The sequence below is a fragment of the Chlamydotis macqueenii genome, chromosome 23, assembly GCF_036417535.1.
Source record: "Chlamydotis macqueenii isolate bChlMac1 chromosome 23, bChlMac1.mat, whole genome shotgun sequence".
NCBI classification, from domain to species: Eukaryota; Metazoa; Chordata; class Aves; order Otidiformes; family Otididae; genus Chlamydotis; species Chlamydotis macqueenii.
Genome location: NC_141578.1, coordinates 5,192,185 through 5,205,598, shown reverse-complemented (window position 1 = coordinate 5,205,598; position 13,414 = coordinate 5,192,185). Strand labels below are relative to the sequence as shown.

The 13,414-nt window shown below is 43.9% G+C and overlaps 1 protein-coding gene across 6 annotated transcripts in view; it reads right to left on the bottom strand.

Moving 5' to 3' along the window:
• SRGAP2 (SLIT-ROBO Rho GTPase activating protein 2) overlaps positions 1–13,414 on the bottom strand; it is a 106,401-nt gene that overhangs the window by 29,255 nt on the left and 63,732 nt on the right. For 4 of the 6 annotated variants that reach the window (XM_086765458.1, XM_086765461.1, XM_086765459.1 and 1 more), the window contains 6 exons: positions 13,075–13,290; positions 12,082–12,210; positions 7,481–7,705; positions 5,748–5,849; positions 4,681–4,878; positions 607–691 (listed from right to left, as the gene is read on the bottom strand). In XM_086765458.1, the coding sequence (XP_086621584.1) occupies positions 607–691; positions 4,681–4,878; positions 5,748–5,849; positions 7,481–7,705; positions 12,082–12,210; positions 13,075–13,290 (955 nt within the window). The remainder of the gene's footprint in view (positions 1–606; positions 692–4,680; positions 4,879–5,747; positions 5,850–7,480; positions 7,706–12,081; positions 12,211–13,074; positions 13,291–13,414) is intronic. The other 2 variants (XM_086765460.1, XM_086765464.1) reach the window with 1 other exon arrangement.

The window sequence follows — 13,414 nt, the reverse complement described above, 5'->3', positions numbered from 1 at the left end:
TACCATGAAGGGAAAGAAATCTTCCTTTGTTCTGGCACTAACTGCAAATGCACGTTCAGTGCTGGCCGCTGCCCCTACACTAACACCCTCTGGATAGGCAACAGATTCCACATGCTCTGAAATGTGTTTGTTATTCTCCCAATAAAAGCCCATGCTCACATATGTCACTTTGGTCTGGATTGAGCCCACAGAGCTAAAAAGCAACTAAACCATCATGCAAATGAAACTTCTGACGAGCCCAACAAGGCAATACTTCTCAACTGATCAGTAAACTGTAAACCACAAGGTTCACCCCAACACAGATAACCAAGTGAGACGCAGAACGTGCGTGTACGGGGAGAGGACAGGAGGAACAAGTGGGCACACGCTTCATTTTAACAAATAAGCGATGCACATCAGCGACTCATTAAGCATTTTCCATTCACCATTAATCAAGAAGCCGTGCGGGTCATTCGGCTTCATCATGCAGATCGGAAAAATAAATTCATAGAACGTGAGTATGTCCACTTTGCATCAGCAACCCAAGACCCTTACACGCAGCCAGCTGACTAATTAACTAAGTGCAACAGGCTGGCTAATAGCAGTGAGAAGCGGTCCCAGACTCACTTTCTCCCAGAGTCTTCTGAAGAAGGTCGTGTTTGGCTTGGAGCTTTGTTATCAGGTTCCTGCCTTCCAGATACTCCTTCATTTTCTGTGAAGGTGGAAAAAAAACAAGATCATGAGTGGACAAGTAACTTTTTGATTGCGTCTTTAGGTTACTGGATTCTGAACACAATGCTGAAGTACAGAATTACACGGAAATTTACGGTGCAAAGGATGAACTAAGCCCTCCTGGTTTATGCAGCTCGGTCCATACGCATCTGCAGAGGGATTTCTATTGTTTCACTGGGCAATCAGCTGAATGCTTGGCATCTTTTAAGACACCCGAGAAGCTGTCACGCAGCTCCAGACAGGGCGAAATGGAAATGCGCTTCCCTCGCGCGTCACAGGCGACTGAATGAGCAATCTGTTTTACCAAACTAAAAGGCTGCTACTGTGCTTATTCTCTCACTTAACCTCTCTCACCCCACTTCACTTGTCAAACAGTGCCTCTGCCTCCCTGCGGGATGATGCACAGGGTTGCAGGGGGGGCATGGGACAAAACAAATAAAGATATTATTTCAGTTCAGATTTGTTCCCTCGGTGAAATATTATACAATCACGCAGTCATTTTCCCCACTTCTTTCTGATTTTTCACAGCTCTGCAAATGCTAGGTTTTGTACAGCTCTTTCATCTCTTATTTCGCTGTGCAGAACAGCATTATTTATCTTCACCGTGCTGCAGCGCATAAAATACTCTGCTGTAGCTGTCCACATTATAATTAGGACACGTTTACACTCAAAAAAAATACAAAAATAGCACATAACTCTCCAAATATCACAGGCCATTCCTTAGAATCGTGAGATATGTCAAAAATTCAGCTAGAAAAGTGAACACAAAGAAAGGATTCTCATTTTAGAATGAAATGAGCATTGCAGTTCTTGTCTTCAGCTTTCCCCAATTCTATCCACTTTCTTCCAGTTTTGGACTGGTATTGCCAGATCAGACTGCAAAGCCTTAAAGTGAAAACCAGTATTTTAGCAACGAGAGCGTACGGACGCTGCTTGTCCTACGCAGGTCGTAACAGAGGCAGCATCCACCTAAGATGCAAAGAACCAAGAAGCTTCCCTGTAGAATCTGTTCATCAAGACCCAAATACGTATTTTGCTAAATTTTGGCATTAAATTTTCATGGAAGAAAACATGAAGAGTATAAGCCGCAAAAAATAACCAGGGAATTTGAAGCGGGGATTTGAGGATAAATCTGGTTCTTGGAGGTGCCAAGCTCCCCGTCTCAAAGTCACGATCAGGCGAAGAGACAGAAGTGCTAGAAGGCTCAGCTCCAAACAGCTCAAACAGAAGCTTAAAGTTGAGCAAATCCACTTGATTTGGAAGAGAGTTAAGCTTCCCTTTGAAGCAGATATAAAAACTTAAGCTCAGTTTACTGGTGGCTGCGGCTCGGCGCGGGGCAGGCGGATTCCCTGCGCGGGGCAGGTCGCGTTAAGAACATCGCCTGCCCGCGGAGGGGTACCAGGGATTGTGCTAAAGGACAAAAAGATAAGGCTGCTATCCAGTGCAGTATTCCACGCGTTCTTTCTATTTCCTCATGCCTAACATTCTGTACTCTGCCTGCTACCAGTATGCTTATGGAAAAAAAAAAAAAAAAAAAGAGTAATTTCAAAATCAAGCTTCAGGCTTTTTTCAATGAATTACAAAGATCCACCAGCATTTGATTGCTGGCTTAATAAAAGCAGCCAAGGCGGGGGGGGGGGGAAATCCTCAAAAAAAAATCCTCAAACTACAGGAGAACTCCTTAGGATTTCATTTCTGGCAGAGCACAGCTGGAGTCAGCCTAAGTACAATCAGCCACAAAGCAGCAGAAACCTCCTCGAGTCACGTTATTTCCGCTTGTAAAAATTAAGGGGCGAAGATCCATTGTTAGGCAGACGGGGAGCATTTTGCACCTACCATCTCCTCAAAACCACGTAACCTCGGCACCCTCTCCAAGCCCAAACTCATCGCGGTATTTTTCCAGTGAGCACCAGTTGTCAGGTGGCTTACATAACGAAGCGAAACGCAGACTAGATCCTATCTCCCTGCCTTGTGGGAAAGGAGTTTTATGCTTTTGAGGCTACAAAGGAAAACAGTTTCTGTCACTGTCCCACATCCTTAACTGCCTCCAATCTGGAGAGCTCAGCAGTTTTCCTCCCTCCTTCCGCCCCCCAAGAACGACTCCAAACAAGGCACTCGATTGAAGGAGCGGGTGAATCAGATCCCCGCTCCCCTGCTAGCGCCGGAACGTGGGAACGGCGGCACGCTGACACAACCAGCACGGCATTGCTGTGGGGCTGATCAGCAGGGGAACTTCATGTAATACTTACCCACGTCTGAAGGGTTTGGTAATAATAAATTTACATTAATTTTTCGAGCACTTCACAGAATGAGCATTGTACCGGGTTTTAGTATTTCTAGAGGGAAAAATTAACATTTCAACTAAGAACTAAAATTATCCCCCTGTTTTAGAGGTAAAAAGAATCAAATCATTCATTCCCCTTCTCACTTCTCAGGTAGGGCGGAGCGCTGCATTGCAATGAGCGGGATGATCCCAGTGGTAGGGATCCCCACGCCAGCTCCGACGGTGCTGGCTCGGGAAGCCACCCCTGTATTTACCCAAGAGCTCTGCTTAGCTAATAACGCAGTACATGGAACTTCCAACTGGAGTTCCACGGCAATACAGAATATTCTTTCCAATCAGTCTTTCTCCTTCAGTTCACATCCCTCAGCATTTAGCACATCATAAGGTCTGAGGGGATTTAAATCTCCGTTCTGCACTACTCTGCTTCTCCCCCCACACAGAGAACGCCTCGCCCATACACACACAGCTCTGCCCTCGGTCTCATTAATGCTCATCTGAGCATCTTCTCCTATACTGAAAAAAAAAAAACGCTCCTTACACATTCAGAGCTTGAAATCCTTACAAAGGGTATTTATAAGTCTAGCCAATAGCAGATCAATCAAGCATCTGGTGAGGCTGGTTACGGAGGGCCTGCACGAGCGGCTTTGTTCTGCTGATCGTTATTTCACCCGCGTTGCGCAGGACACAACAGGTTGCACCTCCGCTTACTGGGACGGCTTCACAGCCCCGCTGGGACCGCACTGCTCTGCGGCAGGTGCTACCACGATCAAACTGAAAAACAGTGCAGCCACATAAAGGCCTCGGTTCGGTCTATCTGAACCTACAGCAGCCGCTCCCTAGACAGGGAATGCTTGTAGTTCAATTAAAAATAATTTTTCCAGTTTCATGAGCCTGGGGAGGGCGGTCCGTCCCTTCATAACGGAATCAGTTTCTCCACCCACTTTTCTCAACAGCCAGTCTCACCTTCTCTGAAGGGTTTGTCATTTTTCTAAGTCAAGGCCTGACAGAAACCATCCTGCCAGCTTGTGTAATCTGCACGGAAACTTCAGGCTTTTACTAAGCAACAGCATTCTTGGGAGGGGAATGCAAAGGGCATTAAGTACAGCAGAAGATGCCCAAAGGAATGACAAAGCAACCAGGGTAAGAGGTATGATTTTCCTCTGCTATTTTGGGATATTTTTGAAATGGAAAACAATTCAACAGTTTAACATAAATCTAATTTAGGAAAAAAAAAAAAACCACAAACAGTTTGGTATGAAATTCAATATAAAAAGCTCTTAGCATCTTGTAAAAATGCATCAACTCAATTAAAAGCTTATGTGAGCTGAAACTGCAAGATGATAATAACAAAAAATGAAAGAGCTAAACATTATTTTAGTATGCAATATTTTTGAAAATTGATATTTACAAGCGATTAAGTTATTTCTCAGAAAATTCCTTTTTAGGTGCACAAGAAATCAAATTTTACACAATTTATCCACAGACTAAGCTTGCATTAACAAAGGTATCCCAATATATTTGTAAAGAATTCAAAGCACTTGCTTTTAAAATCCAATATGCTTACTCTGCTTGTCCAAAATCAATTACAGAAGCCTTTCTGTAAGATGATCGCATCATTTTGCACTCTCTCGTGAGTGTAATTCTAACTACATTACACGTGCTCGTCCTGAAAATTAACTCCTTACTGTGAAATAGAACTGCTCTGTCTCCTGCTGGTTGGCCCGCCTCTTGGCAATGCTGGGTTTGCTCATGAAGGTTTCCGAGACGGTGGATTTCACAGACTCCATCGAGTTGCTGTACTGAAAGCAATCGGAGACATCGAAGTCCTCTATCGTGACGATATCCTGGATTGTCTGGAGCGTAGCTTCCATCGTCTTCTTAACCTGTCCAGCAAGAACGACAGTACTTAAAAAAATGAAGATAGAGTACTGCAAGCAAAGACCAGAGGTAGCGAACACCCTGCAGCATTTCACGAATACAGATAACACAGGTTCCGCACTCTGTGTGCCGTAACTAAGGTGCAAGCTTTGCTCATTAACAGCACCATCCATACAAAGGGCTGGCAGCACACAGACCTGCCAGCAGCAGGAAAAGCTGTAATCTCACAGCCTGGGATGAGGAGATGTAAGGAAATTCAACCTCAAAGCAAAGAGTGCTGGAACAAAGATCTTACAAACATCTTCTGTAGCTACATCTACTGCGCACCAAATGTTAGATATTAAAAACCGGCCTTTGCAGCACTGTAAATTTTTACTGAAGGCCAGAATGAACTTCCTAGACATAAAGGAGCTGTAAATTTTGCCCAAGGACGATTAAAGAGTCTTGAACACAGAGGTGCAGATCAGGTATTCTGACCTGTTCCCAAACAAATGCCGTTGATCCAGTCTTCTAGTCTTAGATGACTGATTAAACAAAAACTAACTCTTACTTTAGGTTTTACAAATTCACTGTCTTCACTTCAAAACATTAATTCCTCTTTTTCTCTTAACTATCCAAATACAACTTTTGCAAAATAGCCAGTCCTATCAACTTAAGGATGGGAAAGAGCTCCGTGGAGGTATTTTAAAGGCTCCTCTCTACACACCCAGCTTCCACGTGAGATCACACGCTAACATACTGCTGGCCTCAGCTGCCTTATTCTGGAATTTAGCACAAGTCTTCGCAAAAGAGGATCACAGCAAGTAGATTCGTCCTTAACTAGTCCCCGCTCGAAGTGCTAAGAGGGTTGTTGATTTTCGGCTGATGAGCTCACCTCTTCGTTTTCAATCTTGAGCGTCGATAACCTGGACTGCAACTGCTGGCACCTCTGCACCAGCTCGCTCTGCACCGGTTGCTGGGCACACAGCTGCGACTCCTGGGAGAGAAACAGCACCGCTCTTAGAGGGCTAGGAAAAAACCCCACATAATCAAGAATATTGCAGTTACTTAATAATTCAATCATTATACACAAACATCTTCCAAAGTACTTCATTTTAAAACTTTGTAGCACTGGGTTTCAACTAGTGGAAGAGGTCCTTATTCTACAAAACTGCAGTTCCCTTCCTGGCTGCACTGAAAAGTGAGCAAGAGAGAGAACACGAACATCAAAGAAGAACTAGAAAAAATGATCTACTTTCAGTAATGCAAGCTCGTCGTGTTTTGAAAGTCTGAAGGTGCTTTATCACAGATATTGGGCTGTATCACGCCACACATCAAGAAGAATTTGGTATCAGCCAGACAGCCTGGGGCGGGGGTGTGAGTGGCTGAGCTACCTGCAGATTACAGCGTACAATTCACTATTTAATGCATTTAGGGGAGTCGAAATTAAAAACAACAGGCTAGGGACCTGTCAAATATACCGTAACAGCGGGCTTCCCTGTACTGTTAATTAGTCTTACTTCACAGCACGAGGTAGATTTTCCTTTCAGGGGTTTTTTTTTGTGGTTTTGGTTTTTTGTGGGTTTTTTTTTGTTGTTGTTTTTTGTTTGGTTTTTTTTAAGAGATAAATTGGAATTGGAATTTTATCACACACACACACACACATATATATACCATCATATATTCAAAGTGGTATATGCAGGACCATTGCAAGACCATCAGCCTGCATTTATAAACACTCCTTTGGCCTTGTGAAGAGCCAAGATAAATGATGCGGTGAATGCGAGCTGTTAACTGCATGCCAGTCTGCAGGTAATTCTTTTTCTTCCCACGATCTTACAGGATATTACCAAAGCACAGAACAACCGAGAAAGGTCATTTGTAGTCTGAAGGTTTCACTGAAGAGGGAAGAGACAAAGAGGAGCCTGAAGCAGCAATTGTAATTCCTAGACCAGAAGAAGAGGCTGGCTGCAAGAGAGCATCCTTAGTGTTTCCTCAGTGTTCGGGAGGATAATCTAGAAATCAACCAATTGACCTAAATTATTACATTGTACATGTGTTCCCATTTAGATCCGGTTTCAGCTTGTGCGACTTTAAACAGTTACCAGATGAGTAATCACATCTTGATAAACCTACAAAAAGAGAGATTTTCATTGCCAAAAATGACAGTCCTCTGACTGCCTTGTCTCACAACGAAGATGCAAAAAGCACCACTATAAACTATTTGTGCTCTAAGATTACGCACACAAATGCCTCAAAAAACAGCATTTAAGTTTCTTATCTTGTCACCCTTCAAACCTCTAACTCCAGAGTCCGCCTCATGGTGCAGGGGCCAACTTGTAGGTTGAATGACAGGTTAAGACAGTGTTTTCTATCTACATTTAGTATTATACCCAATTAAGAATTTTCATCTTCAGTAGCTTTGATGGTCAAAAAGTAAGAGTCAGTCATGTTCAGACGTCTGTGCCACGAGCCTCTGCTTATTTCACATCAGCTCCCTTTTCTAAGGCTCCCCTCTACCTCCCAAAAATAGAGCCCAACAGATGGTCTATCTATCCAAGACGAGGGAAGTAAACCGGCGAAGCTGCAAGCACCAAAACCAGAGCTGGAGGAGGAATATAAACTGACCATATCACCCATGTGCGGCTGAAACTCGAACTTCATGGGCGGACAGAAGACGTTGTTGTACATCTCCATCAGGCGCTGCTTGTCACTGTTGGCATCCAGGTTCTCCACAGCGTTTTCAATGGCATCCAGACCCTCGTGCTTTGACTGCTCCAGGTTTAGCTCAGCAGACAAGAATGTCCTGAGAGCTCTGTTGAGGCTAGCGTGGTACCCCAGGTCACAACACTGCTGGAAAAACACACACAACTCTATATGAATAAGCAAAGAAATTCTGGAACGGAAATTAAAGTGTTTCTGAAGCCAGGAGTTATATGAACGGATAACAAGTCGTGGGTATTTCATCATCTTCTGGGTACCAGAGCGGTCCCACATCTCTCACTGATTGCGGAGGCATCTTGACTGGGGGTCCTCAGAGCTGGCTCTGAACAGAACTCTCAACCTATAACCCATACAAATTCCAACACCGTGTTATGACTAGCTGCCAAGAGAAGTACAGCTTAAACTATCACAACAGTTTGCAGAGTTCTTACGGAGTACTAGAGACTTCATTTCATGCTGTTACAAAAAAAAAGTACCCTAAAAGTGAGTGTATTCAATAGCATGGCAAGTGCATTTTTTAAAATCCTAACCTTACTTTTAGGGGCATTGATTCCTACTGAACACACTCCAAAATACTTAAATAAAAGGTTAACCTGCATCTAATTAACTCCACCCACCATACAGTAAACCGCTTAATTCAGTGTGCTTCAGGAAGCAAGAACACAACCTGTACATCGCAAGCAGAAAGAGCAGAGTCATCCAAAAAGCAAGCAGCGATCGGTTGGGATGACTTCATTGCTGGGGTGAAACAGAAGAGCAAAAAAAACTTTAAAGCAGAAAGTGGTCATGGTCAAGAATTTCCTGGCTCTTACCGACACTGGGATGATGTCACTGGAAGGCAATCAAGCAGCTTCATCTCCAGCACGGCTGCACAGCCAAGTCTTAATGTTTCAGAAGGGAGAAAGGCGCTTTTCATTAGCTGATCAGAAACAGCCTGAATTTTTCAGACGTCTAATAAAGTGAGCAAGCAAGGAGCCTACCTTCTTGGAATTACAAGCAAGATTACATACACTAGAAGAATATCCAAAAGAAAAGAAAGAGACCATCTGCTTGATTGCTGTGCTGCTCTGTAAGCAAAATTCACATGAAATCTCCTCCTCACTCATCATTTGGGTCTCATCACTGTCATTGTGTGCAAACGCAAAAAAAAAAAAAAAATGGAGGGGTGGAGGGAGAGATAAGAGAGCGAGTACTTTCTGCTTCACAGAATTTCTGCCACCAAGTGCTGCTGGATGCCCGGCTCCTGTGCCAACAAGCTGTGGCAGGTGTGGAGTCTTGTAAAAAGAGCTGCAGTTGCTGGTTAGGCTGGAGGCAGAGAATTAAAGGACATTACATTCAATCAGAAAGAACAAAAACTAGCCAAAAAAACCACAAGAGACGCTTGATTGAGAATCTGCACGTGTGGAGGCAGTCTTGGATCAACAGCCGCTCAAAGCCACCGCTCTTCTGCACGCACGTTACGGTGCCATCCCCTGCGGTAACTGGGGGAATGCTGGTCCAGGCTGGGCCAACAATCCAGCCAGGATTAGGATCAGCTCAGACTGAACAGCAACAGTCGCTCCTTTTCCCCTCCTGCTCACAGCCAGAGGGTTGTGTACCCACCCAGGGCGAGCAGCCTGTCCTCCTGCTCGCCGCCCTCCAGCACGCGTCCGCATCCGGAGGGAAAGCTGATCTGCTGCACAAAGGGAGCTCACTGGTGGGACTGGAAAGTCAAATGGGACTTCGTATTTCACACCCCAGCTCGCTGAGCAGCAGGGGTACATTAAGACAGCAAAGTTTTTTGGCTTTGTGTTATTGAAGCCAGTAGCAGAATACATTTTTCAGCCCACTCCCCCACTTCGACATTTTTAAAAGTCCGTCGTGTCATATTTATAAACGTATCCGCCTTGCCATCCCTTTTCTGGGTTATATAAATGTTTGATGGAATCGTTCTCCAAGGAAATCAATTTTTTATAAGAATCTAATGATAACTCATTCAAATTCACTTCCCAACGTGACAGCTGGTTAACCCTTTGCCAGCTGGTAGTTTTCCAACAGGCCCAAAGTAGAAGATTTAAGGAGAAAGAGCCCTCTGTTTTACAACACAATTTACTTGGAAGGGAAAGCATGAGATCCTGGAGTAAACAGCAATAGTAAACCTGTTCCTCAAAGGGTACAGTAAGCTTTAGGACTCACACATACACACGCATTTTAATCTTTTTTTTTTTAAATTCTGTCCTACTGACCCTTTCATAAACACGAGTTAACACCAACTTCCCCATTACTGTAATATTTCATTAGCATCAAAGAGCTGCCTCAGTCCCCCAAGTCAGGAAATACAAAACTACTGGGCTATGTCAGGAACAATTTATTGCTCTTAATTCACACGGAAGAATTAACGCCCTGTTATCCTTCCACGCACGCTGGTGGTGGAACACAACGTGTTGTACAAACGTGACAAGTTTAATGCTATTTGGCCTAACACAACGTACTTGTAAGAAACTGTGCAGATTGCGTCTATATTTTATTTCAAAATTCAATATCACCAAATTATTAGATCAAGGAAAAGAATTAAGCCAGTTCTTAAGTCAGATGCTTCAGATAACCACCACTGGTTATAATTGTTAACTTGCGATTCTCCAGGATCAAAGGCACTAGTAAATCTATGTTCTCTGCATCTTAACAATGCGATAACCCAATTCCATCTCCTGCGCTCCCAGGCAAGTCCCACATTTTTCCACGTCTTCCGAAAGCAGAGCAGATAAGACTTTTATTTCAAAGACTATGAGAATTTGCAGTGCAGTGTTAAATTGAATGCTTCTAAGGCAGACAAGGGGGTTAACACGGACTCACCCAGAGTCAGGATGGCTCCTCTCTCAGAACAGTGACAAACCCTTTCTTGTCTTGCGCCACTGCCTACCGTACCCCAGCGCCGGCTGAGAGCGGCTAGTGAGGGGAGCTGGATAACCTACATCTGTCACTCTACTACTAAAGAGATCTCAAGTCTGTGCTTAAAAATTGATCCGGATTTATGAAATCCAAACGGATTCTTTACTAAATATTACTCAGGAAAATATAGTAAGAGCAGTCTGGTGGTACACAACCAGCACATTTAAAATGTTTGGGGGAGGAATTACAGATAGGGGGGAAAAAAAAAAATTAAGACAACTGAATTCTACTGATGTGAATGAGACTAATCCCTATCTTGTACATGTGGATATAAAAAACCCAGCACCACACAGATAGTCATCGTTTGTTAAAAAACCCAAGATGGCACAATTTAAGCTGAGCAAACGTTAACCAAAAAGGTCCCTCCAACAGGCAGCAGGTATAAACGGAACATGCCTCTTCAGTACAGCAATTCTGCAAAACGTGACATTTTGAAATACCAGGGTTTTTTCAAAGCCACCTAGCACTGAGAATCCTGACCTCCAAAGGACAGGTTTAAATAAACACGCAGCCGAAGTGCACTTCATGGGATTTTATGATCAGCTGAATAAACTTATCATACATCCTGTTAGGCATTATAATAGCTGACTAATTAATAGCGATGCAAGTGCTCTTTATTGCCCGTGTCTAGAGACACTTTGCTCACTGCTTCCCCCTCCTACAGAGCAAGTTCCCTGCGGGCTCTGCAGCTGAGCGTTTCTCACAGCGGCAGCAGCGGGCTGCCCTCGGCGAGCAGAGTAAGATCACCCAACAGTCAGCGACCCGGACGCAACGCGTTCAGGGCATGCGGTACTCCAGTTCTGCAGGCTGAAGGGGGTATTTGGGAAAAATCTCAGGATTCCTACCTGACTCTTCTGAGTTCTCAAAGAGGAGAGATTTGGGGTTTTTTGTTGTGCGTTTTACAAAAAGCAGAATTGCTGCCCCCTGAATGCTGGGGGCACTCAGTTGCAGAACACAGAGCTTGCAGGCAGCTAGGGAACAAGCTGGGCTCCACTGCCCAGTTTCTGGTGGGTCAGGGTATCAGAGAATGGAAGGTCTAAAAAGCAGGGAGGTTCATACCTCTTGTGAGATACACCAGAGAAAGCATTAACCTTGAAAGATATGGAATTTTTCTACACAAGTTAAAAGCAGCTTTATAAAGTGCTTCTGTCCTCGATTTCTTTTACCAACTGGTCTACTGTTTCTACAGTGAACATTCTTTTTTTAAATGTGCTTCTGAGTTGTAATCCTGCAGGTTTGCTTAAAATAGTAAATAGAAAATGTCAAGCAACAGTGTGCTACTGAAGCTGAGTTTCATTTTAAATAAGCAACTCCTCCTTCCACACGTTTCACTGCCAGATTTCCTGCGCAAGCTTCTGTCTGTGCAACAGACCGAGTTAGCCATCTAAGAGAAGCTCACTTAACAGCTTAATCACCGATTCTCCCGCCTGTCGTTACCCTCTAAGCTGCCCACCCACGACCACAGCTGTCCAGAGGTTCCCAGTCGTGCTGGTATGTAAGATGTTGAAGAAGGAGAGGCACACGCAAAGGTTAATGGCAATGATATTCATCGCAGGCACCCAAGCAGCAGCACTTACATCAATGAGATCAGACAGGTCGTGGATGTAATACTTGAACACAGACGCGTTGGTCGCTTCCAGAGCTAGCAGATACTCGTTTCTTGCCTTAATAGCCTTCAGCCTATTTTCTGTGTACTTCGCTTGGCGCTAAAAGAGAATCAAAACCAGATTATATTTTAAGAAGAGGTGCAGCACAAGTAGTAGCATTCTTCGTAACATCAGAGAACGCTCAACAAATCTTACCCTGCTTACACAGGTTTTTGTTCATTTGGATTCCAGTTTTATCAAGACTCAAAGACTTAGAATTTAGGTTAATTATTATTATACCAGACAGTTTTGCATTTGAAGTCTTCTCTTAAAACAGACTGTGGGTTGGGGAAGATCAAGTGAAGAACGAAGGAGCAAGGCGGGTTTGTGAGGTTATGGCCCAGCTCCAGCACTACCAGAGCACCTTACAGAAGCTCATAGGTAGTCTGAGGGCTGCTGTAGGCACTCCACCTCTTCCAACAGAAGCTAGGCCTTAACTTGGACCTTTCAGAGCCTAAATCAATCCAAAAAATAAACTCTTCACCTCCTATTGGCTTTAATCTTAATGCTGAATTACTTGACTGACTGATTGCTAAGGCAACTGGTTCTGCCCATGAAGTCAGTTTGGGATTGCACGTCTCCCAGTAGCAAGTCAGAACTTAAGTTGGCGTGAAAGGGTAAACAAAAATCTTGTACTCTAGACAAGAAAGTATGTAAACCATGACTTCAAGAAGGCAGTTGTTACTTTCATACTCTAACCTCACTTTAGCTTTTTGTGCCATGCCTGTATAACCTGGGATAATAACACAAAATCTGCTGCGAGCTTTTGCCTTTCCTAAATCTGAATGTTTAAAACTTGTACAAAACCCGAGATTTGCATTTGAATGTCACAAATGAGGGAACTCAGCACAGGAGCTGCTGAACTACTGCAAAAGTCCCCTCCTCAAGCACCCCACACAAGCAGCAGCAATGCTACAGAAGTACCTTCTCCTTCATTTTCTCTATTTTTTTGACAGAGCTTCGCCGAACATGTTTTTCTTCAAACTTGATGTTGGAAGTCGAGTCAGGGGAGCGTGGCGTCTGCTTGTCCTCTTGTTTCACCGACTTCCCAATCTGCTTCTCTTCCTGCTTCTCTGCCTCTTTCAGTTTGCTCTGAGCACTAATGCTGTCGGCGTTGTACATATGGTAGGTTTTCATAACCTGCAGAAAACGATACACAGGAGTCAGAGAGCACCACAGTTCGATTTGCAGAGGAAGGAATGGGTTTACCTAACCAACAAACCTTACTTTATCTGCATGACCAAGTCTTAGGGAGAACAGGATG